The 26,541-nt window shown below is 35.9% G+C and overlaps 1 protein-coding gene across 2 annotated transcripts in view; it reads right to left on the reverse strand.

The window, feature by feature from the left end:
• Window positions 1-990: 990 nt before the first annotated feature.
• Window positions 991-26,541, reverse strand: part of Ywhaz (tyrosine 3-monooxygenase/tryptophan 5-monooxygenase activation protein zeta) — a 26,527-nt gene continuing 976 nt past the window's right edge. The window contains exons 1-6 of one of the 2 annotated variants that reach the window (XM_048801930.1): window positions 26,416-26,439; window positions 24,100-24,404; window positions 6,645-6,768; window positions 5,926-6,089; window positions 5,750-5,845; window positions 991-3,176 (exon numbers count right to left, since the gene is read on the reverse strand). In XM_048801930.1, the coding sequence (XP_048657887.1) occupies window positions 3,117-3,176; window positions 5,750-5,845; window positions 5,926-6,089; window positions 6,645-6,768; window positions 24,100-24,393 (738 nt within the window). In that variant the 5' untranslated portion in view covers window positions 24,394-24,404; window positions 26,416-26,439 and the 3' untranslated portion in view covers window positions 991-3,116. Of the gene's footprint in view, window positions 3,177-5,749; window positions 5,846-5,925; window positions 6,090-6,644; window positions 6,769-24,099; window positions 24,405-26,415; window positions 26,440-26,541 lie in introns of those variants that run through there. The other variant, XM_015486345.2, reaches the window with a different exon arrangement.

Genomic DNA, 26,541 nt, shown 5'->3' on the forward strand with positions numbered 1-26,541 from the left:
GTGATTATGATGCACTTGCATTCAAATGAATTACTGTTTTCCCCCATACACAAATCATTGAAATGATGCTGTTAAATGCTTAAGTCTCTAAAACTTCTCAGATTTTTAAGAACACCTCACCATTAAGTTTCCAGTTATTCTGTTTCACTTTCAAGTTGAGGTGTGACCACAAATAATACTAAACTGCATCTTCCAAATTAGTCTTGATTAGTTTGAAAATATTTGGGGCTCTTGTAAGACTGCCAACTATTTGTAGGGAAGACAGGGAGGAAAAAATATTGAGCCCTTAAAATTAAGTCACTTAATATTTAATTTTCTTATCCTCTCCCTCCCCAACTCTTATGATGTATATAGAATAAGAAACAACAAAGCTGCCCCTAGACAAGGGCTACAGGAAATTCCTTCCTTTTCCCTAAGTAGAGCACTGTTTTACTCTCCTAGGACAACTGTGATCTTTCTTTTTAAAAAGAAGTTCCAATACTTCACCCACACAAAACATATCACTGGATTTTTCAATTTCCTGGTGTTACCATGTTATGTTAACAAAAACAGACATAAAGCCTTGATTTGGGACAATTAGGGAAATAAGTTATATAAACAAATTTATTACTCAAATTCCAAGGGAAAAAAATCTCAAGTTGGAAATCATTCTTCATTTATTGGCACTACTATGTAGAAAACATTAAATCACTATTATCAGTGAAGTACTATCACATTTATTTCAGAAATGAACTAATTTAGATGACTAATGCCTATAAATAGCTAATAGGCAAACTTTGAAAAGTTTTATATTTATTTATAATTTACTTGAATGAGATCCCATCCTTAAGTCTACTAGATTAATTCTCCTTAGCTATAAAAACAATTATTTCACCAACCTGGCCTGGGGAGTCAGGAGAAATCAACAGGTAAGGTAGGAACTGTGAAGAAGATGCACTGTTTTCCCAAATGCATGAGATCTTTTCTCCTGGAAATAAAAGACCCCAAGGCCTCCATTGCACTTTTATTTGAATGTACTATTTGGGAAAATAGTCCCAAAAGGCCGGTATTTCCCAATTTAATCTGAGATCATAATAAAACAAGCAACAAAGCAGTGTTTGGGATTTCAGTTTCTCACCCTTATCACCAAGACTCACTGCCTCCCATCATCAATATTTATTGAGCATTTACAGTGTACTAGGCACAATAGAACATACAGAAAACATTGTCCCTGCTCTTGAGGAGCTTACATTCTAAAAGGGGGAAAAAAAAATACAACTCTTTTAAAATGGAATTTTTGTTTGGTGTTTTCTGTAAAGTACTGAGGAAATATTCTGCAGGGTGAGCTTTGGGTATAACTTAGCCCCATCATTATTTAAAGAGAGGAAGAGGAAAGATTTTAAAGGCAGACAATGACAGACCATTCAGGATTGGTAGGGTTTACAGGGAGATAAACACAATCTCATCAACTAAGGAGAGATGTGCTGCAGTAAAGAGGATGTGGGAAATAGTTGGTGGGATGCAAGCAAAGGAAGCAGGGTGGGTATCTTAGACATTGAGTGGAGCCAGAAAGATCATGCGGCCTTTTCCCAAGTACACGGCCACCAAATAGGAATGGTTGGTGACAAGACAGAAGGCTAAAAAAGAAAGGTAATCTTGTGCACCTGACAAAGGATCAAAATTGAAGGCAAGCCATAGAATATCAAGAAATTCTTAAAATCCAAAATGATTTGGAAGCACAAAACTTTCAGTTAATGCTACCCAATGTCGTGATGGGTCAAGAACATTGTGGCTTCCTAAGTTAGAAAATGCCATATACCAAAATTTTGAATGGAACACAATACTTTTTTCCAATCAATCTCACCCTCCCCCAGAAAACAATTTTTTTTCATTTTTTGGGGGGAGGAGGGAGGAAGGGGAACATGGGACATGGTTGAGAATGGTAGTTATATTAGTAGTATTCTTATTATAAATTTTTGCATTTAAACTTGGTAAAAGCCCATTAGCTGCCAAGAGGGAATAAGGAATACATTTCCAAGAATGTACAATTTACTTTAGAGAAGTTTCAAAACCAAAAGACTATAATTTACATGAAAAGCTGTAGAGAAAGTAGTTGAAAAGTCCATTCATAAAACTTTTATTCCACTTACATGAACTTAATACACGGGTTCTTAACAATTATGCTTGGATTGTTCATGAAAATTTCATAAGACATTAAACAAAGCTAGCCATCATCTCAAGTTATTTCCCTGTTAACTATTTTTACAGCACATGCATGTTAGGCAAGTATCAAAAAAAAAAAAAATCAAAAAAGCAAAAAAAAAAAAAAAAAACCCTAAAAAAGTTAAATACAAGGGGTTTGTTTTGTTTACTGCTGTGCTTGATATACATGAAGTAATGGATATCAAGCAATTCATTTTTACTGCATCTTTACTTTTACATTTGTTCTTAGGTTGCCTAAAACATTTAAATACAAATAAAATGTGTAGCAAAAATAATGAAAGCAAACAGCAGGTAACTTTACAAATAATGGAATGTGAACCGTTTCTGCCCTTATCCAGAGTAAATTGGGTCACAACTTTGTCTAAAGGAGCACTTCTGCAGCTGTAGTCAAAGTTGTGTACACTGAGATTGACTATTCCACAGAAACACATGATTCACACATGTAGGATCCATGGGATATCTGTTTCTACTACAGTCTTGTAAGTGCTCCAATCCTTAAAGTACCCACAATAACTACACCTGTGACTGGAACCAATGATCCCTTTTATTCCCCACCAGGACAAACCAATATGTAGGCAGTTTTCTTTGCTTAGACATGGAAGCAGTTTTAACACTGGCCCTTGTGAAGCCACAATGTACCTAAAGTACTATGCCAAACATTTATAACTCGTATAAAAATTCCACATCCCCATATTGGCCACCTCAAGATGAAAACAGATAACTCCCTAAATGTTAACTGGCTCTACTCCCCTAATATTAAACATAAAAACCACATGGGAAATATAGAAATTCAAATAGAAGTAACATAAACCTGTCATAAATCGTAAACAAAAAACTATTTGTGGGACAGCATGGATGACAAATGGTCTACTGTGTAAATTTTAGAATGAGGCAGACAAAAGTTGGAAGGCCGGTTAATTTTCCCCTCCTTCTCCTGCTTCAGCTTCGTCTCCTTGGGTATCTGATGTCCACAACTGGTTTAAAAAAAAAAAAAAAAAAAAAAAGGAGGAAAAGGTTTTTCAGCATGTTTCAGTTTGGAGAAAAGGGAAAACTTTCATATGTATGCCAAGTCCTAGCATGTAACCATGTGTTTTAGTTGATGAGCATTCTTAAAAAGGTAGCTCTACTGAAGGCAGCTTCAAACACACTTCAACATAATACATTTATTTCCTCCTTACTCATCTTTGTAAGCATGATACATATACAACACAGTTGTCTTCAAATAACAAAGTCAGATGTAGCAAACTTTTGTCATTCATAAAAGGTGAAGTAGAATAAATCAATTAAAACAAAAAAATGAAGTATCAAAAACTATCAAAATATCTTGTCCAGAAGAAAAGCCCCAATCTGAGATGTATATATATATACTTGTTGAGTGCAACTAAAGCAGAATTAACCTAAATTGGCCCATGTTCAAGGAAATAAGGCTGTTTACTCTCCCCTCATAGAGCTTTGACTGACCTCCCACTCCAAAGAAAATCCTACATCATATAAAAGTCCAATCAGTATCTACTCTGGGTTAACTGCAAATTTAGCTTTTCTAACATTTTTAGCTTAGAAAAACATACCATCTATTTATATGACTCAAAATAAATGCTGAACCAAATAGTATGGTCAGAATCAAATATTCTAAGAGGCAAAAACAAAACTTGTTTCATAGTGTTGTAGATTGTTATTAACATTTTCACTACTATTACGGTCCTGCAACAGGTGAAAAAAATTCCATTAATTCATTTATTTATTAATCAAATATATCTCTGGCCTGGAAATAAGACTACTTCCAAGGTCACACAGCTAGCCAAATGACCTTTTGTAACTTGTGCTCCTGTTATATCAATAGGAGTTTCGCAGGACATGATGAAACTGTCTCTAAGGTCTCTTTCTAGTTCTAGCCTTCAAGGAATTTTGAATTTCATGTATAAATGTTAAAAACTTGACACAAGATAGTTCTCTGGGATAGTATGTTGATAATTGTGGTCAACCAGATTCAGACTCAAATACTAGGTTAGGTTTGTGCAAAATTTCTTCAGTTGAGGATTGATCAAATCAACCTACAATTTTATCAGCTGATGACAATAATAAGGCTCAGCGAAAACATAGTAAATAGTGACAATCAGAATGGGAACATTGGCTTTCTTCTTATTCAGTTGTTGCAGTCAGTATACATTTTAAGCTATCCCGACACCAAAATTCAGCTGCCATGTGCACATTAGATTAGGCCCTCTTGAAAAAGTAATGAGAACACAGAATAGTAATTCAGGTTCCATCTCACTTCCAACAAGAAAAGAACTGTTAAGCTGCCTCTCAAAAAGAAATTAATATTAAAATTAGCTAATAAAGTGAAGTGTTTCTTTCATTTGACATAAAGATTCTTTCAGATTAGGCTGGGTTGATTCACTGTGGTACTGGGGATTGAACCTAAGGTCTCACACATGCTAGGAACTGCTTCACCACTGAGCTATACCCAAAGCCTTTATTAAATTTATTTTGAAGACACAGGGTCTTGGAGAAGTTTCTCAGGCTGGCCTTGAACTAGAAATCCTCCAGCCTCAGCCTCCTGAGTAGCTGGGATTACAGATGTGCAGATACCATGCCCAACTCACTCAATTAAATAAAATACAGTGAGTTTATAGGTAGCTCCAAATCATACTCACTCACTAAAATAATTGTAGCTATTTAATTGGCAGTGGACTACAATGAAGTTGGAACTGAAACATAAAACAAAATGTAGTTCCCAAGAGAAATGCCTTAAAACTAACAAAACCTAGCAATTCTAGACTACTATGTCTAATTTCTACCCCTCTACCTGACACATAGCAGATACTTGGTAATTTTTTTCACCTGAGAATCAAAACTTCAAATTTAATATTTATCTTAAGAAGAAAAATGGAAAAATCTAAAGAACCAAGGATACATATAAATTAATTGCTATCTGTGGACTTCATTTGGATCCCATTCAAATAAAAAACTTAAAAAAAAAAAAGAGAGACCACTGAAAATGGATTTAGATACTTAATATCACTTAAGGAACTACTGTTCATTTTTTGTGTGATGGTACTGGGGTTCTTTTTCTAAATATGAATATAATTAGACAATTATAGTCTTCTGTAAGTCATTTTATTTTTTTAAAGTTAAGAGACTAAGCAAAGTAGATTTCCACTTGGATTCTGCAAAGTGCCTGAAAATTCCAGCTGATGTTATCAGTGCCTTATTGTATTCTATGCAAATATGGAGGCAACTTAATAAGAATAACTTTTGAAGAAATTTTAACAGTCTCTATTTTTGATATTAAACTGTTCAGTGAGTAATATGAAGACACTCAAGATTTGAAATGGAAAATGTCATTTAAAAGTTAAAAATCATAGATTCACAAAATTTTGAGGACTAAAAATTTTACAATAGATCTGTAACTAATGGAAAATGTATTTCCGTTTCTTATTATATATTAAGAGTTTTCTTCATATGGGCTTTTTTTTTTTTTTTTAAAGCCAGGAAAACGTAAATTTCCTCATTCATATTAATCATTAATGATGCTATTTGTACTTACTGTCAAGTTGTCTCTCAGTAATTGCATTATTAGCGTGCTGTCTTTGTATGATTCTTCACTTAATGTATCAAGTTCAGCAATGGCTTCATCAAAAGCCTGTGATTTAAAAAGAAGTAAATTTCAGTGCTCAAATAATAAAGACTGGTAAATCTCCACATAATAAGTAAAATACATACTGTCTTTGCAAGAGAGCAGGCTTTCTCTGGGGAGTTCAGAATCTCATAATAGAACACAGAGAAGTTAAGGGCCAGACCCAATCTGATAGGATGTGTTGGCTGCATTTCCTTTTTGCTGATTTCAAAAGCTTCTTGGTATGCTTGTTGTGACTGATCCACAATCCCTGGATAATAAAACACCAAAATGTACTGATAAAGTAGTCTGCACTTAATCTTTACTCCCTGAACCAAACCTTTTATTTAATACCCTGTATGTTGGCTGAAACATAATCTGTAATGACCTCAACTGAACAAGACTTGAAAAAAAAAGGTGGTGAGGGTGGGGTTGGAGTAGAAGGTCTTTTAGATCAGATTAGCTATTTGTTAATCTTGAAACAAAACAACCTTGTAATCTCACTGTTCCATTTTCAATACTTAGTTTGTACTGCTTCTCAGTTATGCTGTGGCCTCTATTATTTTGAACCAATTCTGGAAAACCATCCTTGTACACAAAATTTGCTTTTCAGAAAGCATAATTTTAGAATAGCAATATTAAGCAATAGATATATATATTCTCGGCACTCAAAAACAAAATCTGCCCAAACATTTCTGCTCGTTATTCAGTGCTCTAAAGCAATTAAAAAACAACAAAAAATTGTTTTTATTTCAGAAGGCAACTATTTCCACACTACCACATTTATACAAGTTCAGCCAAAAGGTTTAAAACAAATACAACATACCTTTCTTATCATCACCAGCAGCAACCTCAGCCAAGTAACGGTAATAGTCTCCTTTCATTTTCAAATAGAAGACTTTGCTCTCTGCTTGTGAAGCATTGGGGATCAAGAATTTTTCCAAAAGAGACTTAAGAAGAAAAGAAACAGAAACAGACATAATTAGAATAAAACATTTACAAAACAATGTAACTGCATTTCTTAAGCATATACTGTTGCCTAAGAACTTTCATACCCAATTACTGTCATTAAGATAGCTGAGAATGCAAAGGGTTCATGAATCTGTGGCTTAAATATTAGAATGCTTTGGGCAGCTTAAACTTTGAAGTTAGTACTTGGTTTGTTATTTAAGAATAAAACTAAATATAGATCCTTAACAATATTTATCTATTCACATGCTGGTTTCAATGAATATAATGCATGACAGTTAATATTAAAGAACATTTTCTAATGAACTGGCAAACTTTCCATTTAAATGCAATTATGACATGAAAATACAAAGAACTTCAGACAAATCTTTTGAGACTCTAGAAAAATAACTGAAGCAGAAATCATAATGACAGAACCAAAGCTCATGTCAGAGGAAGCAGAAAAAAATTAAATTCATTTATAAGAACATAATTTGAAGTAATACCTCACAAAAGGTTATACCCTCAAGTAAAAGCTTAATTTTCAAAAGCAAATTAGACAGTAAAAGGATGGAAACTTAAAAATCTAAGCAGAACTTTAATCTCTTTAAAATGATCTTTTACCTTACAAGATACATGCTTAGAAATCACAGAAAAGCAGATAAAATTAAAATGTCATCGTACAGTTCTGTTTAAAACTCTTAACAATTAAAGCTTATTTGAATCCTAACAGTAAAAATCACCCTCTACAACCATTTTAAAGCAAAAAAAAAAAAAAAAAAAAGGTGGTGACTATACTGGAAGAGAAGGCTCTTAAACAGACAAAAATACGGGCCACTCTCACCCCACCCATTCCCTTCTTATAAGTGTTAGTATACTCTAGAATTCAAGGTGAGGTCTATTTTCAACTGGACTCAATAAGCCCCAGACAAGCCAAATTCTTAACAAGGAAAAAAAAAAAAAAATGATCTAACACTTTATACTCCATAAGGTAGTCGCCTAGTAGTGTATATTTATAAGCACAATCATTAGAAAAATGTGTTTTAATTGTAACTCTGCATGTGTTTACCCACTATGTTCCAATAGTGGGTAAGTAAAACACTTTAACCCAGCTACTCATTCTGTATGTAGAAATGAAGACCATAAGCAGATACTGTTAGTTAAGAGTTAATCATTTAAGAGGCTGAATTTTAAACTGCACCAGAAAACTAAACCTCTTTAAAACAAGATGTCAATAAATGTTTTTAAGAATGAGTCATCTATTTTTGTATTAACTTATGTATTCCTAAAAACCTCTTATTTTACACTGGGGTAAATCATGCTAAACTAACAAATAACCTGCTAATTAAAATAACAGTCAAGCACCTTTTTACTCAAGTTGAACTCTGAATTAGCTGCAAAACAGTAATAACCAGCACCCACAAGAAACAAGCGTCTACAGTGGTAAATGTTTCTGGTGAAATGCTGACCCTACCAAGTTGATTTTCTTTTCTTTTTTAAAATCTTTTTAAGTTGTAGTTGGACACAATACCTTTATTTTTATGTGGTTCTAAGGATTGAACCCAGCACCTCACACATGCTAGGCAAGTACTCTACCACTGAGCCACAATCCCAGCCCCCCAAGTTGATTTTCTTTTTGTTCTTGGAGCCCTGAACTATTGTGTAAGAAGTTAAACTATCCTATTAAAAAGAATGACATGCATGCCACCCCCAGTCACTGCAAATGCAAGTGAAGCCATGTTAATTAAGATATTTCAGTCTCAACTGAAATCGTAGCTGAATGTAGCAATGAGTGGTTCCAGCCAATGCCAAGTGAAGAAATGCCCATTGAGAGTTCAGCCAAGCTGGGCTCAGTGGTGCATGCACCTGTAATCCCAGAGGTTTAGGAGGCTGAGGCAGGAGGATCAAAAGTTTGGAGCCAGCCTCAGCAACTTATTGAGACCCTAAGCAACTTAGCAAGATCCTATCTCAAAATAAAAAAGACTGGGGATGTGACCCCCCTGGTACCAAAAAAGAAACATGAGGGATCACTTAGATGGGATTAAAAAAATGCAATGGTGCATGCCTACAACACCAACTACCTGGGAGGCTGAAACAGGTAGATTGCCAAATTCCAGGCCAGTCTTGAAGAACTTAATAGAGACCGTGTCTCAATAATGTTTTTAAAAAGGGCTGAGAATGAGGATGTAGCTCAGTGGTAGAGTGCATGCCTATCAAAAACAAAGCCCTGAGTGGTGGTGGGGGTGAGGGGATGATAGATGGGGTCTTTCTCAACTGTAAGGGAAAGTAGCGTTCATTGGATTACGTTAACTGAAATTACAAAAGAGGCAACTAGGTAATGTTGTCAAACTGAAAGAATAATGAAAGCTAATTTTCCAGATTTGAAAGACAGAAGAAAGCAACAAATGCAGAAAGAAAAGAAGGAATAAAGCATAAAAGGAAACAGCACTGTTCAGAAAGAAGTGGAACAATGAAGCAAGGGAAAAGATGAAGGCAAAGTAGAAAACGGAAAAGTAGAAAGGAATGAGAGCTATTTTCAAAATGCACACAAAAATTAAGAGAACAGCCTATTAAGTACACAATGCAAGGTTCTAAAGTTTGTTCAACTACAAAAGTACAATGAAAACAATGATGAGAACCTGAGTTTAAAAGGAGTGGTTGTGGGTACAGCATTATACAAGGTGTCACAACTTTCAACTATAAAATGAGGGCTAGCCAGGCACAGTAGCATATACCTGTAATCCCACTGGCTTGGGAGGCTGAGGCAGGAGAAACGAAAGTTCAAAGCCAGCTTCAGCAACTTAGCCAGACTCTGTCTCAAAATATAAAGGGTGGCTTGTGGCTAAGCATCCCTGGGTTCAATTCCCTGCCGCCCCTCCCCACCAAGAGATCTATGCTGATTATTACCTAAATTCAAATCCCAGTTCACTCCTTACTATCTGTGTTGTCACTTTTACAGAATTCTGCAATTTCTCTGGGCTGCATGTTTTTCATCTGTTAAGAAGGGGATTATCAATAGGGCTGGAAGGATGATTGAGTTAGTATACAGTCTAGAAAACACTTAGTAGAGTCTGCCATGTAATAAGCAACAAAGAAATGTTGTCTTCATTTTTCTTGGAAGGAAAAACAAAAAAATCTAGTATGATCCACGCTTTTTTTCCCCTTTAAAAGTCCTGTCCAAGTTAATTAAGCAAATTACTAAAAGAAAATATGCATACCATAGTAATCTTAAAACAGTTCTCTAACTAGCCAACTCACCTACCCAGAAATTACCTTAGCTTTTAACTCATTTCCTTATATTTTAAAAATACCATGGTACTTATTTCTCAACTGGTACACTTTCCAGAAAGAAAAATATTAACAAATAGTTTCATATTTTTGGTTAAAATATTTTTGCTCAAGACACCTTTCTATTCATAAAAATTTACTGGAAAGCTGTTAAGGTAACAGTAGGGAATTGTAAATTTTCCAGAGTTCTCATTTTTATCATTGTCACAAATATCATTTAATTTCCTTGAAGTGACTGGCTTACTTCACTGATTTTCATGTTTGCCAAATACCCAAATCTGAATAATCAGTTTGTCTGTAGTTCTCTGTAAAAAGAACATTCCACAATGATAGCTAGTTTAATACACAATTGACACAACTTTTTTTTTTTTTTGGTCATTATTCTCCATACAATATAATAAAATAATTACTTACAGAACATTTTTTTTTTTTTAGGTATTAAGTAATCTAGCAATGATTTAAAGTATGAGGGAGAACACTGATTGGTTCATCATTTTATTTTATGTATGGGACATGAACATCTGTTGATTGGGGGTGGGGGGAGCAGTCCTAGAACCAATCCCCATAGACAGGAGGACAAGTGTATTTTCCATTCTGCCACACAAAGATATCTATATAAAGACTCTTATAATTAATTTTATTGTTCCAAGGATACTAAAAGCATTCTTTTTTCATTATGAGTGCATGGTGGGGAAGAATACAATGATTACCAGTACATTACAGAATTACTGCCTAGATTCATGTTGGGTAACCAGATTTTAAGCCATCCTTGCTTTTTACATCATCAGTGCTGATGTCAAAACAGGGACAGGGACCCAATGATTATTTAATATTGTCATGACCTCATGGAGCCACTCTATTAAACTTCCAGGACCTCATACCACTTTTAAGAACTGTTGGTTAAAAGGAAGTTTTGCTATATCATACACCTTAAAATATATAATACATTTCTCCCCCCAATCACACCTCAGTACAACTGAAAAGAAAGTTTGTCCTAAATACTTAGTTCTAAATGCTATGTTCTCCCTAAGGTTAATTCTCGTAAGATATTCAGCTTCCTCTACACTATCTGTACCATTAATGTCTAGTGGAGAGCTTTTAGTTTAGTTAAAGAAGAAAATACTGATTTCTGTTAATAAGAGATAGACATTAAAAAAACAAGGTGTCTGTCAATATAGTAAGAAGCATTAAGGGGGCAGGGGGATAACACCAATTACAAAACACCAAGTAAATGACACTACTCCTCAAGAATATAATTATTTTCTTGGCACTGAAATTCCCAGAAGGATACTAAAAGGACTAATAGAATACCTCTGATGAAGTGGAATGAGGTCACAATAGCTTCATTTTTTCACTCTCTATCCTATGTTCTATAATAATCTGAATTACTATCCAAAGCAAATATAATTTATAATCTTTACATTTTTGCACCTTTAACAGCCTGCTGCCCAGGCTGACCTTGAACTTGCTGACTCAAGCAATCCTCCTGGTTTTAGTCTCCCAAGAAGCTGGGCTACAGGTGGGCACCATCCCCTTATACACATGGATTCTTAACTTACTTACAAGGCTCCATAAAGACATTTTACACAATCAAACATTAAATCCCAACTGGATTACATAAAGATAACTTTTCAAAATAGTCTTCATGATCAAAAACTCAATACGTACACCAAACTTCTAATAGTTAAAACATGATAGAAATTACTGGAGTTGATGGTATGTCTGATAATGAATATTTTGCTAGAAGAGAAAAAAGCGTTTATCTGAAAACCTAAGAAATTGCTCTTTTAAAATGACAAGTATTTGGGCACTATACACTAAGCACATATGTTCAGAAACAGTAGCAAAGGGCAGGCTAAACACCTCCTAATTACGCTTGCATGACCCTTGGAAAATTGCTTTCTATGCAATGATTCTGAAAGATGAGGAGAGCAAAGAAAAACCCAGTGGTGGATGGGAAGATAGTGTGAGGCAAGTGAACTTGTTTGAAAGTCAGGAAACCTGATCAATTGCCACAAGAAATGTGACAAGAGTTTCAAAGACAAAATTATGACAGGACTCTGAAAGTAGCTACATAACATTAGTTTCAAAACTCCCTTCCCATTTTATCCCAGAAAAGCATTTCTAAAGCACCAAACACTATCTACTCTACCATTATCCCTTAGATTTCCTTACATTCAAGGCCACTTTTTCCTTTTCCTTTCTTTTGAAAGGGAATAAAAGTTCATAGACTAAGCTTTTTCAGACTAGACTCTTAAAATTAAAAACAAGTACTCAATAAAAGTGCTACTGGTTAAATAACAGAACAAAAATCACATGCCTTCCAATGATTCACTGAGGAGGACATAGTATCAATCCCAGGACCCCTGCCAAAAACAAAATTATGAATTTAATGGTGAGGAGTAACCATGCAAATATAAATCAAGGGAAAATCTACAAAATAATTGGCAGGTACTCTTGAAAGAGTGCCAAAATCATGAAAGGTAAAGACTGAAAACTGATCCACAATAAAACAGAGTAAACAAAATGCAAAGTATCTCCTGGACAGAGAATTCTGGAGCCATCCAGGAAATATGGTGGTACAATTTGTGAAATTTAAATAAGATCTGCAATACCTTACCTATTATTTTTTATTACATTCCTGGTTCTGAAAACTACATGGTGGTTATATAACACAACAACATTTGGGATAAATCAGTGAAGGACATATGAGAAATTCTTCAAACCATTTTAGGCCAATCTTTCCTAAATCCAAAATACTTTTTAAAAAGTTGAAAAATAAACTGGTCAGAAAGACAACTACCACATGTAGAGAAGATATTTTTCTCTCTGGTTATTTAATATTACAATTATTAATCTAAAAACAAATTTTAAAGAGAAATTCTCCTAAATAGTGATTACTTCTGGAAGATAGGCTTAACAGTGTATACATACCCTCATATTCTTTTGTACTCATGTATTTTCCTATTTCCATACTGTGCTGGTATTACTTTTGAATTCAGGAAAGAAATGGCACAAAAACAATGATACATTTGTAAAGAAAAACAACTGGGAGTTAAATTTTATAGAATCATTTTAAGGTAGAGGGGAAAAAGAGTTCTCACTTTGTCTTGATGAAATTTGTCACCAACTGGTTATAACATTATGCTTAATTTTCACAAAGGTAATTATGCATACAAATCATTAGCAAAACAAATCAAACCCTAATGAGACATTTCTGGGAGTCTGAAAATATAGCTGGGCTAACTGTGACATAACCTTGCCAAATAAAGATCAAGTCTCCATAAGCATTTCCTCTGAGATTTTACTACCATGGCTCTATTCCTTGAACAAAACAAATCACAATACAAACATACCTATTTTCAAACAAAGCATGCATGCACATGTGCGCACACACGCGTACACAAACATACCAAAAAAAAAAAAAAAAAGAGAGAGAGAGAGAAGAGGGAGCAAAAAGAAAACCCCATCAGTGGTTGAAAAGAAGCAAAAATGGATGTACAAGAGCCCTCAAATGTGATTCTCATTAAGTATAGACCCCCAAAGTCTAACACAGAAGCGATCATCTTTATAGTAAAATTAAGAGTGTGTACTCACAAAATCCCGCAACCCTCTTATAGAAGAGGAAAGTTTCAATAAGGTGGTACCATGTAAAGGGCTAAACATATTAATGCTTACTATATGACCTAACGTTAAGTCATGAAATCCTTCATCTTTCATTTCTCAGTCCATTAAAATGAGAAAGCTAGGCTGGATAGTCCTTCAACTCTAAAATTCAATTACTCTGTAAAATTCAATTCTCAATTTATAAACTCACAAAATACTCCAATTTAGTGAGACCCTGTCTCAAAATAAAATAAAAGGAGCTGGGGACATTGGCAGAGAGCATCTGAGTTCAATTCCCAGCACCACAAAAATAAATAAAACATCCTCCTTAACAGGAGATAATGTAATTCAAATTTCTTGTCATGTATAATTATTCCATGCATAGAAAAATAATATTTACACAACTTTTACTTTACTCTGTAGAGCTACTCAGCTGCATATCATTCCTAGATCTCTTAATATTCTTTTTTTTTTGTTAGGGCATTAATTTGTTGCCAACAGCCCATTAATCTGGAAATTAGTCTCTTACTCCCCCTTGTGGCTAGAGTGGCTTCCATTCATCTCTGGAACTGCAACTTCCTCAGCTGATTCCAAACAACCAGAGAAAAGAACTTCATTAGAAATGTTAATGCCAGCCAGGCCTGGTGGCATACACCTATAATCCTAGCTAACCCAAGAGACTCAGGCAAGAGGAGGAAGATCCTCAGCAGTTGGGTGTGTTGGTGCATGTCTGCAATCCCAGCAGCTCAGGAGGCTGAGGCAGGAGGATTTGGAGTTCAAAGCCTGCCTCAGCAAAAGCAAGGCACTAATCAAACTCAGTGAGACCCTATCTCTAAATAAACTACAAAATAGTGCTGGGAGTGTTGCTCAGTGGTTAAGTGCCCTGGCTCCTAAATTCAATCCAGCCCCCAGTCCAATCCCCAGTACCAAACAAACAACAACAAAAAACCCTCAGCAACTTAGCAAGACACTGTCCCCAAAAAATAAAAAAAGACTGGGGATATAAGTTTACTGGAAAAGTATCCCATGCCCAGTAATTCCCCAGTGAACTAATTAGTAAACAGGTATTTCCAGATGTTTTTACTTTATGTAATATTTGGCCTACTGGAGTAAATTTTAAGTGTTCTATGAGGAAATCAAAGTTAAGAGAATTTTTGACCACTTAACTGAATACATCTTCCAACAATAAACAGATGGTAAAATCTTCATCATTTTATTTATTAAAACCAACCAGATATTTGATAAAGCAAAGGCATACTTGAGAAATATCAATGCTACCATAAAATACCATAATTCCTGCAAAATGTATTGCTCCCTAATTTATATGCCAAACAAAATAAGATAACTAACTGCACAAAATAATGAAGACAGAATGCTTGGACTGTTATTTACTGCTGATTTTTAGAAAAGTCAATTGGGTAAAATGGCTTACAATAAGAGGGACTAAAAATTGCTAAGTTAAATCAGGATCAGGGAATTGCTTGCCTCTGGCTCACAAAGGCTAGCAAAATAACAGCAGGAAGTATAAAGTTTTTTGATATTGTTGGGTACTGGGGATTAACTCAAGGGCACTATACCTCTGGGTTACATCCCCAGTCTTTTTTATTCTGAAACAGGGTCTCACTAAATTGTTCAGTCTGGCCTCCAACTTGTGATTCTCCTTCCTCAACTGCTGGAGTCGGCAGGATTACAGGTGTTCACCACTGCACCTGGCATAAAGTACAGTGTTTTTAAAAACATTTAAAAAAAAATATTTGGCCTACTGGAGTAAATTTTAAGTGTTCTATGAGAAAAATCAAAGTTAAGAGAATTTTTGACCAGTCACTTAACTGAACACATTTTCCAACAATAAACAGATGGTAAAATCTTCATCATTTTATTTATTAAAACCAATTTGATAAAGCAAAGGCATTTTTAGTTGGGCTCACATCTGTAAATCCCAGCCCTGGGAGGCTAAACTGGAAGGATGACAAAATTGAGGCCAGCCAGGACAACTTAGTGAAACCCTGTTTTCAAATAAAAATAAATGAAAAGAGCAGGGGATGTAGTTCAGTGGTAAAGTGTCCTTGGGTTCAATACCCAGCACCACAAAAGAAGTAAAAATTTAAAACAAATCCAAAATGTAACCTCTAAAGACAATCAAAATGGTAAAGTACCCAAGAGAACTCATTGAGCAGTAAATGGTTCACATTAAAACTGATACTCTTTTATTTCCTTTTTTCCACTCCCCCAGAGCTCCTTCTACAGATGGCCTCAACCTTGACCTAAGCTGAACTTTCTAATAAATCAAGGCTCCATTTTGCAATTATTTTCATCATAAAACTTTGTTTGCTTAAAATGTCTCATTTCTATAGCTTTTAAAAACTTGTATATTATGTATAAATTCCCTAATAGGATTACGTTTTATTAGAACCTTTTTATTTTATGTGACACTGGGGGTTGAACCCAGGAGCACGCTACCACTGAGATACATCCCCAATCCTTTTTATTTGAGACACAGTCTTGCTAAATTGCCCAGTGTGGCCTTGAACTTTCAATCCTACCTCAGCCTCCGGAGTTGCTGGGATCACAGGCAGTGGCGCACTGCTTATCAGACCCTTATAAAAAAGTCAGTTGAAGATGACTCTTCAATGTACAACCATATACAGTACTTTCTAACCTCTCATAATCTTGTTATTTTAAAAATTTATTTGGTGGTGCTAGGGATTGAATCCAAGGCCTCACACATGCTAGGCAAGTGCTCTACACCTCTGAACTACATCCCTAGCTCTTTCTCTTTCATCCTGAGACTGGGTCTCGCTGATTTGCCCAAGTTGGCCGGAAGTTTCAATCCTCCTGCCTCAGCCCCCTGAGTAGCTGGGATTACAGGCTTGTGCTACACAATGCTCAGCCTAATTCATATTCTATTACTTGTGTACATGTCTTTTTCCTCTCCAGGATGTCAACACAAGAGCAGAATTATTCTATGGCAAAGGGCTTACAAAATTGCAGGTAGTTAATAAACATTTAACAGAAAAACAAGAGTTTCACAGTTAAGCCTGCAGAACCTGTACCAATTCACCTCACTAAAATAAAGTAGCACACACTGTTAGTTTCCTTTTTAGAAATATTAGATGTGAATACCCTTCAGGTTTTATTCCTGTGATCCAGAAAGAAACAGTCTGGCTGGGCCCGATGGTACATTCCTGTAATCCCAGCTACTGGGGAGGCTGCACCAAGATGGCAAATTTAAGAACAGCCTGGGTACTTTAAATTTAGCAAGATTCTGTCTCAAAAAATAAAAAGGGCTAGGGGAGCCAGGTGTGGTAGTGCACATCTGTAATCCCAGCGGCTCAGGAGGCTGAGGCCAGAAGACCATGAGTTCAAAATCAGCCTCAGCAACTTAGTGAGGTCCTAAGCAACTCAGCAAAAAAGAAATAGGGATATAGCTCAATGGTAAAGTACCCCTGGGTTCAATCCCTGGTCGTCCCTGCCCCCCTGCAAAAAAAAAAAAAAAAAAAGGACTAAGGGATACAGTTCAGTGGTAGAGCATTTCTGGATTCAATCCCCAGTAGAGCAAAATCACCACCACCAAAACAAAACAAACAAGAGCCTAAACATCATCTCTTATCAGATGGGAACAATTAGAAAGGAAACTAACAGGAAGCCATGACTTGACAAAATAGCAGGATGATTTTGGGATGCTATTCTTTCCAATATCTTCCACAGTATTAAAAGTATTCATCACATTGAACTGAGAACTTGCTTTTACTATGGTACATCCTGTGTAATTAGAAGGTTCTCAATTTTAAATAATGTATTTTTGGTGGATTTTCATCAAGTGTCCTGGGTTGAATGAGGTCCAAATGTGTCATTCTAAACTCGGGCGGGCAAGGGTGTTTATTATGCTTTAAGAAAAGAGCTAACATTTCTGAGAAAAGCAAGTATAATGAATGAGAATAAAGTCAAATAAATGAAATCCCAATGTAACAAAAATTAGCCACTCCCTGTAAATTAAATGTGATACAGGGAATTACTGAATGGAAAACAAGTTGACTATGACCTCTTACACACAAATGCCCCTAGTGAAATGGGAAATGCTGTATTAGGCTGACCTGGCATGATATTCCTCCCAGCCCAAATTCAAATTTGTGCCTGAAAAAATTAAGTTTATCATATTCCTTCAGTGTACTTTCATTACAAATTAAATACCACAGAAGTCAATGGATCTGTTTTCAAGAAGCATGAAGAAATGGAGCCAATCTTCTCTAGTTGAAAAATGACTTACATATCAAGATTAAAGTAAGTTCTAAATCAGAGTATGAAACAAACCCCTTAGATCAGAAAGATGAGAATTAGCAATGGCTTGAATCAGGGACAGACAGAAGAACAAAGTACAGCTAAAGACTTTAAGTAGGGGACTTTGGCAAGGAAGGAGCAAATGAAAGCAGCATTTTAGAAAGTTACAATGAGAAATATGTGCAACAAAGAATTGGGAAGTAGCAAGTTCAAGTGAATGACTAGTAGCAACTGTAAAAGAACATTTATAATTTATTTTTTGTTCATTAAAATCAGATCAAGTTTATCTTTACAAAATCATTTCTTATTTGGCAATGTACACTTCTCTTTTGAGTCTAATTCTGGGAATACCAATGGGGTGTATCATAAAAATGAATATCAGCATGAATGTAAACTACTGAAAACTAATGATCTAGGGAACATAGCAGCAGCAGTTTGTAGTGAGAAAAAAATTGGGTTAGGGAGCTTCAAAATCAAGACAAACTACGGCCTTGAGCATACTGAAACTGACAGTAATTCCGAGTCCCCTAAAACTTACAGCACAGTTTATTCTCAGTGTAAAACTATAATAGTACTATATGAGAATAAAGCTATGGGAACTATAAGCTATGGGAACTAGGATGAAATCACAATAGGGATCCAAGGAATTCTAGAAAAACTCTTAAAAAGGCCTACTAGAATTTCAAAGGAGTGGAAGTTATTTAACTTAGTTGACATGAGAGAAAACCCATAATTTGAACTTTCAAAAATTTTTCTCACATTCCTCAGTACAAATGCACTGAAATTTCATTTATTCTGAAATTGAAAAATTTATGGCGGAATTAATTTGATTTGTAAAGGTTATAAAGGTAGACTACTTCCTAATATTGGGCTTCCTGTCCTGTAAGTGCTAGAATCACTTTCAGACATGAAAACAGGAATATTATTCAGGGGGAAAAAAAATCTTAAGTCTTTCACAGGTTAAAGATGCCCCAGAAGTCAAAACCAATTCTGTAAAATGAGAGTGTAAGCAATGATTAACAAACTGATGGAAGGCATTAAGAATCTATTATTAATAAGAAGCTCTAAATTTCTTTATAAAACAGGATAAAGCAAAATTTGGAGCTGTTTCCTTTCCATAAAGTATTTTCCATGACCTTAAAAGTTCCCATTTCTACTACATTTAGAGCATTCAGTAGGCCTTCATGATTTGACTTGTATCCATCTCTCCTTCTAATCTCATCTCTTCCAAAACCGAAAAAGGCTTTTAATTCCATCAAGGCTATCCCTCCCTAAAGTTCTGATAGAATGATCTTGAACATAACAACTCCCTTAAAGAAACTCCAGTTAATTTGCTGGATTTACCAATTCCACTTAATAGATAAAGACGTGTTTATTCTAGGTTCTTCATTCTTAGAACACTGATCCCCATAAATTGGGCTCAGTGCTTGAGGCTGTGGGTTTTCCAGTCACTCTCAGGAATATCCTTCAGCTTCTAAAAGCAATCACATGCTTACCAAGAGTGTGCTATTTGTTTACAAAATTATGCCACTATACCAGCTAGAATTACTTAAATGTTAACTAATGAAATACAGTTATGAAAAGATGTGGATGAACAACTAAGATCAGAAAAAACAGCACATGGGATTCTGAACCAATGGCCTATTTACTTTCTCAATCCAAACTGCATTTTATGGAGGATGCATTTGTATTTAGAAGGATGGCTTATGCAAGAAATAGAGGAAATGATTTCCAAACTGTAGATCTACACATATTTAAAGAAAATGTCTTAATCCCATGTTAAAAAAAAAGGCAAATAAATATGTTTTAATTTAAAATAAATGTTTAAAACATATGAGCTTCTTTTCAAATAGCTAACAAGAAGCTTCTACTCTATCATTTTAAAAGTGCTGTAGGATTTCTTCAATGACCAATTGACTAGTCTTAAAAAATGAAAAAATTACTCATTGTAAGTTATTATAACCCTAAGATATCTTATTCCCCACTTTTTTAGTTCAAATATACAAGATAAGGCTATAAAGATTTTTTCTTAGAATAAAAGAGTTGGGTCATTATTTCACAAGTGTCTACATTCTTATATTTTTGAGACTTCTCAGATTTTTCATTCTAATTTCAATCTCAAATACTATAATTTTTCCCTCTTAATTCACTTTTAACTATTTTCAAAATTTATCACTAAACAATCTTCAGGTAATCCAGCATCTCTCAGAAGTAGGATCTCATTCCTAAGTATTGCTTAATATAAATGGGCAATGTGTTGCTCTTGATCACATTAATTGGTTACTCCCTTTTACACTAAAAAAGGAACTCCTACCTGCCTACCTTCATCTTCATTTATTTTTGTCACTTCCACTTTATATAACTCAGACTGCCCAGCTACACAAAATACCTCACCTGAGTGCCAGCACTTACCATTAAATGACTACTGAAACTCATTACCAAAACTGACCAATTTATTATTTCCTGGAAGGTACTATAGGTATCTCCATCACATAAATTCCTAGTACTTTAAAACACATCAAAAGCCACATGTGACAGACATGTATGTATGTGTGTATATATAACTACGAAGAATTCAATATGGGTTGGCACTACAGAATTCTTTTAAGAAATGCTTACTCCAGGATATAAACTATACCTAATAATTTTAGGCTTAAAAACTAACACTACATAGAAGTCTTTTTAGAAGCCCAAGGCATATACAGATGGATTCTAACTAGGTAAGACCCAAACACTGCCTAGTTTCCTATCTTGACCCTGTTCTGCTTAAAAGCAGTCTGTGGACTGAAGATAAAAATCAGTACCCAGTAACCACATCTTAACACTGTTCCAGGCAAATAAAATACAGCAGCATAACAAAATGCAATTCAGTCAAGTTAACTGAATCACTATTACAGTACTTGATTACTTAACTACATTGCCAACTGTTACAAATGGTAGACAATTTTACAGCTTCCTATCTTAGACCTCCTTTAATAAGGAAAGGAAGCTGTTCTTTGCCTTATATACCAGTTTTCAAATTTTTAAGTGATACATTTGAAAATCTGATGGCTGGCATGAAGCCTCTGCCCCAGAGACACACACAACTTCTTGGATCATTTAAATCCCATCCATGGACTTGAGTTGAGAGACTCCTGTACTAGTAAAGGCAGGTTCATCACTGCTTTTAAAACAGCCACAAAGCTGAGGACACAGAGGGAAGTCAAGGTGCTTTACCAGATCCTCCTCCTCCACAACAACCCCATGGTTCTATTTAATTGAGCTCTGTATTCAAGAGGGACTGAATGGTTTTCACATTGTACAACTGTTGTTTTGATTCAAACTCTTGAGCTCATTATACTCAATACAGTGAATTGAGTTTGAATTAGGTTTTCTAGTATGTATTCCTTCATACTTTAATTTCATCATTATTTCCAAGATAAAAACTGCCTAATTATTGGCTGCATATTTCAGATTTAAACAGCAGTAGCATTAGATTATCACTAGCATTAAGTCCTTCCAACCACCACAAGAGCACCTACAGAAAAGGCAGACTGCATTAATTCACATAACTACATAAGTTATGTTTCAAATTAACACATAAGAAATAATTTCAAGTTCTACTGCATAAGGAAAAAATGTAAAGATTATTCCAGTGACCATTTCCCACAGTAATGATCCCTAATTTCCATAAAGTAACACTGGTCTCTTTTTTTGTCTGCTTCTTAAATGGCACAAACTAAACACCTGACAAATGCATATAACCAGAATGTTATGTTAGGGATCCCTCAGAAAAACTGAGAACTCTAGCAATTAGGCTGCTTTTTTGGGGGGAAGAAAGGACATTGTCTCAACAATTATAACACACATGACTCAATATAACAATGCAATCTGGTTCATCCCTGCCAACATTAATTCTGCACAAAAATTACCTGCTTTTTTTCCTCTGAAATTAAGAAAAAGTACATGCTTTTATTAATCAAGTACAATGGTCCAGAAAAAAATATTTAAGAAAAATATCAGATCTGCTATGTTTCTTCCATTTTACTAGAAAAGGGAAAAGGAATTTTATGTTTCCAAGTCAACCTCACCTCTGAAAAACATGATAGGGAACTGCCCATATGTAAAGAATAAAGTTATCATGAATAAATGCTGAATTTCCCTACTAAGTTGAAACAGAAAATGCCTAGGAAAATTAGCAGTACTGCTGACTTAATCCTACTATCCTCTTTCCCCAAAATAAGCTAGTTTATTTAACAAATACTTGAGCACCTACTCTACATTATGAGCCATGGAAAGATCACTGAGAGATTATTCTTGCTAAGACCAAGCCTGGAAGCGAAGCTTAGAATTCTCTAAGCCATTTATATATAAAGGAATTAAACTTTCAAAGTGAAAACTGTGAAAAGTTAGTGCTATCTCAAGGAGGTGAACATGTCATGCCTAGTGATAACCAATGACCCCCCCTTAATAATCTTAGAGGCCATTTAGAGATTAATTTGATCATCTTCATCAAGTGCTTCTAATGTAGATTTTTTTTTCCTCTCCTTGATAAGGAAACCAAAGTCAAAACTGCTACAGTTTTTTTCCTAGGAAAATCCTCACAAGAGCTTTGATACTTTGTGTGTGAAAAAAATGCAAATAAATACCAGGGGTTGCAAATAAGCTTGTTAACCATATTCCCCCCTTTATTCCTAAAACTGAATTTTGTTCTAAGGGAAATTACAATTTGTAATATACACCTTTGAAAGTAAAATAAAAATGAGTACTTGGCAGGGTAGACACCAGAAGGAAGAAAAACAGAAAGAAAAAAAATTAAAACCACAACGTATGTTTTATTATAGAAAAAACAATTTCAAATTTTAAGTGCTTAATTTAGTAATCGTAAGTATAAAATTAGCCTCAATGAAAGATTAATATTCCTTTTTTCACCTTAGAAATTATAGCTGTGATAGTAAAGATTTCAGATAAGCAATCAACAAAAAATATACCCAAGACCTTAACTGCCACATAAGATTTTGTGAATGTGAGCTCACTTTAAAATAAATTAAAAAAAAAAAAAATGCCAAGAGAAAAATACAATTTAGGAATTGAAGCTTTTCCATTAATGAAGACTGGTGTGTTAAATGAGTTGTAAAATTATCACAACAAAAAACCCACAACTACATAAAAAATGATCCTATATTGCTCATTACAGTAGTTCTTCCATGAACACAGTTCAAATCCTAAATACTGCACACGTGAATTTCCAGAGTCCGAGATTTAGTAACCTGTCCAGAGAATTTAGGATACTGCCCGCTTCTATATATCAGAGACCTGCCATATTGAGACCCAATATATGTAACCTGAAGTCCTAGAACTATAATCATTTGGTAAAACGTTAAGTATTATTCCAAAAACTCTCAATTTATTAAAAAGGGAAAGTATTCATGTATGTAAAATGTTATATGCTAACTGGCTGGACTCTCTAACTAGATTACCTCAAATTTTTCTGGATCAGAAAACCATAGTTTATAAAAAGAGATTAAAATTAACCAAAATGCAATGTCTAATTCTTTTAGGCTTTTAGAGAAACACAGTGCTATAACACAGTAAGTACTACATATTTAAACTACTTCTTGAACCAGGAAAATCAAGCTGAGTTACTCATAACCTTTCATGTGGATGCTGGTATTCAAAGGTAACTTCCAACAAATAAATGCAGGAAGGGGAAGAAACAACTGAAGTCAAAGAGTTTTCTGCATGGCTGACTCATTTCATTAACATTATAACAGATAATCCAGAGAAGAGCATTATGTGAGTATCCTATTACATTCCTTCCATAAAACAAAGTGTGTAGAATTCCTATATCCACATACATATATTTAAGATTTCACTTTTGGAATTACTAGATATTTTAACCGTAATTGAAATGTAACGCAATCCAGTTCCTTTCCAACTAGCACGTAAGATACCTACATAGCTTACTGTTTTTAGCAAAACCAAACTGATAATCATTACTCCATTTATTTTACACAAATTATCTATAATTGTTTCCACACATTTTAAGTAATGACATCCTGAAGACTTCTAAATTTAGAACAATTTTTCAAAGGAAAAGAAAAACCAAAGGAGGGGTAGAGTCATACAAAAACTGATGCTCATTTCCTATGCTATAATAATGAAGCTAGACAGATTCTCACCAGTACATCATTGCAGATGTCTCTTAGCTCAGTCTCAATTTTCTCTCTGTATTCTCGAGCCATCTGCTGCTTTTTCTCAGCACCTTCCGTCTTTTGCTCAATACTTGAGACGACCCTCCAAGATGACCTACGGGCTCCTACAACATTTTTATAAGCAACTGAAAGAAGATTCCTCTCCTCATTAGACAATTCAGCTCCTTGCTCAGTTACAGACTTCATGCAGGCTGCCATGTCATCATATCGCTCAGCCTGCTCGGCCAGTTTGGCCTTCTGCACCAGCTCATTTTTATCCATGACTGGATGTTCTGTAGGGGGAAAAAAAAAAGGAGTATTTAGAAATGTTTTCCCAAATATACAGACTCAAAAGTTATATGTGCTTAATAAGCCATATTAACACCTCAAACCTAGTTGTCTGTGAAGGATTCTTCACATGGGGAATTAAAATTTAGGTCTCTTAGGAGAATGATCATAAATTGTTTCCAATATCACTAAGTAATCCAAAACTTATGCAGCTTTTCTTCATTTGGTAAAAACAATGCCTAGAAAGAGCATTAAAATTTCTATGCTTCCAGAACCATGAGTCATGCCAGTTTGACATAATTCATATCTTTTAACTTTCATCATACTTACTTCTGTCAGGAATGATTAAGTTTTAGTTGTTAGTATCCCCATCCCAAACCTACTAGATCTTGCCAGCTGATTATAACATGATAATTTTCTGGGAAAAACGAACAAATATGGTTCTTCTTAGACATTTTGATCATTAAAACATTAAGGAGCAACATCTAATGCTAAGACCTCATCTATCTCTTGCTATATGCACACTACTTTACTTTTTTGAGTCCTATCTGTACACACTAAAATATGTCACACTGGAAGCACCCAATGTCACTGTGCTTAAAAGTTTAAATGTAGGCTCAAAGCATTTTAATTCTAGCAGTCACAACTTTATTATGTTATCAATCAAGCTGCTCTTTCCCGTCTTTTCACCTAATTCACTTTCCTTAGACTTCAATTTATCTCTGCTGGTCTTCTTCAAAAACAATCCTTTTTAAAGGGTCTGCAACACAGAGAAAGATACTAAACTATACAGGGATCCCACAGAATGATGCCAGAAATGCACTATTAAATTAAAAGGTGGAGAGAAGAGCCACTGCCACCCACACCATGAAAGTGACATACACTTTACCTTCCCACGGAAATCCCACTACACTTTCTTTTTTCTGAACAGTTACCACTATTTAAACAAACAATCACCTAGCTTCAGTAAGAGCTGTACTGTTTCAATGAATAAACTAATATTTTTTATCTCATTTTCCTCCTGTTCTAGAAATATTAATTTTTCCCCTAGGAACTCTGAGATGCTCTCTGATTAACGTTGCATCTAATGAAAAATATCCTAAAACCAATATAAACGTTTCCCTATCCTCTTTGGTACAAGAGGAAGTGGATTAGGTTTCTCATAGAATAACTTGGGTTCCAATGCCTCGCCTCTACACTGCAGAGAAGACTCGCCGCACCCACTTAACCCTCAACTGACTTAAGACGTACGGTAGGGTGAAAGAAATCGCGCAGACCGTGACTTTAAAGTGCAAATCCCACGGTCCGCGCTGTCGGCAACCACCTCCCCTCCTTGGCTCCGCCCAGGCTTGCGCCTCCGCACAAGTCCCCGACTCTCTTTGTCACGGCGGATCTGTGTCAAGGAGCCCAACCTACCGCTGCGTGTTAATTCCACCCCCCCTCCCCAGCCGCAGCAGAGCAAGAGGGAGGAGCAGCTCGAGCACCCGCCCAAGTCAGAAGTGGGGGGGAGCCGCTCGCCCCAACCGGGGGCAGAGTCGCCAGTGCCGCCCGCAAAAGCGGAACCGCTACCAGTCCCGTTGCGGACACACCCCGCTCTCCCACCGCCGTCTTCCCAGCCACCGGACACCACCGGTGTCCCAGCAGAGTACAGAAGCACCCAACAGCTGCGGCAGGTGGGGGAGGGGGCGAGAACCACACCCAACCCAAAGGGGACACCACCGGCTGTTAAGCTCAAGCCTATCCACCCCGCAAAGCAGGATGTGAGTCTCAATACCCGGAGCAGGGACCTTCTAGTTCTCCCCCCGGGATGAGTTTCCGACGCTCACCGCGGTCTTCTCCAACCCCTGTTCTAGCCCCAGGGACTCGGCGCCCCCATTCGCACTTCCCGCGCCCGTTCCCGAGTAGGAAGAGCCAACCCCTCCCCCACCGGACCGGGAAAATTCAAGTCCTTCCTCCCACTGCAGAACCCAGGAAATCCAGCCCTAGGTCCCAGGAGAGCCCCACCCCAAACCTCACCCGTAGTGGGTTTGCCCTGGACACCAGAGAGCGGTCTCGCCCTGGTATACCTGGCGATACGCTGGCCCGGCCAGAGCTCGGCCCGCTCTCGGCCAGGCCCTCCCCCCGCCCAGGTCCCCGCGGTCC

The sequence above is a fragment of the Marmota marmota genome, unplaced genomic scaffold (assembly GCF_001458135.2).
Source record: "Marmota marmota marmota unplaced genomic scaffold, marMar, whole genome shotgun sequence".
In the NCBI taxonomy this organism is placed as follows: domain Eukaryota; kingdom Metazoa; phylum Chordata; class Mammalia; order Rodentia; family Sciuridae; genus Marmota; species Marmota marmota.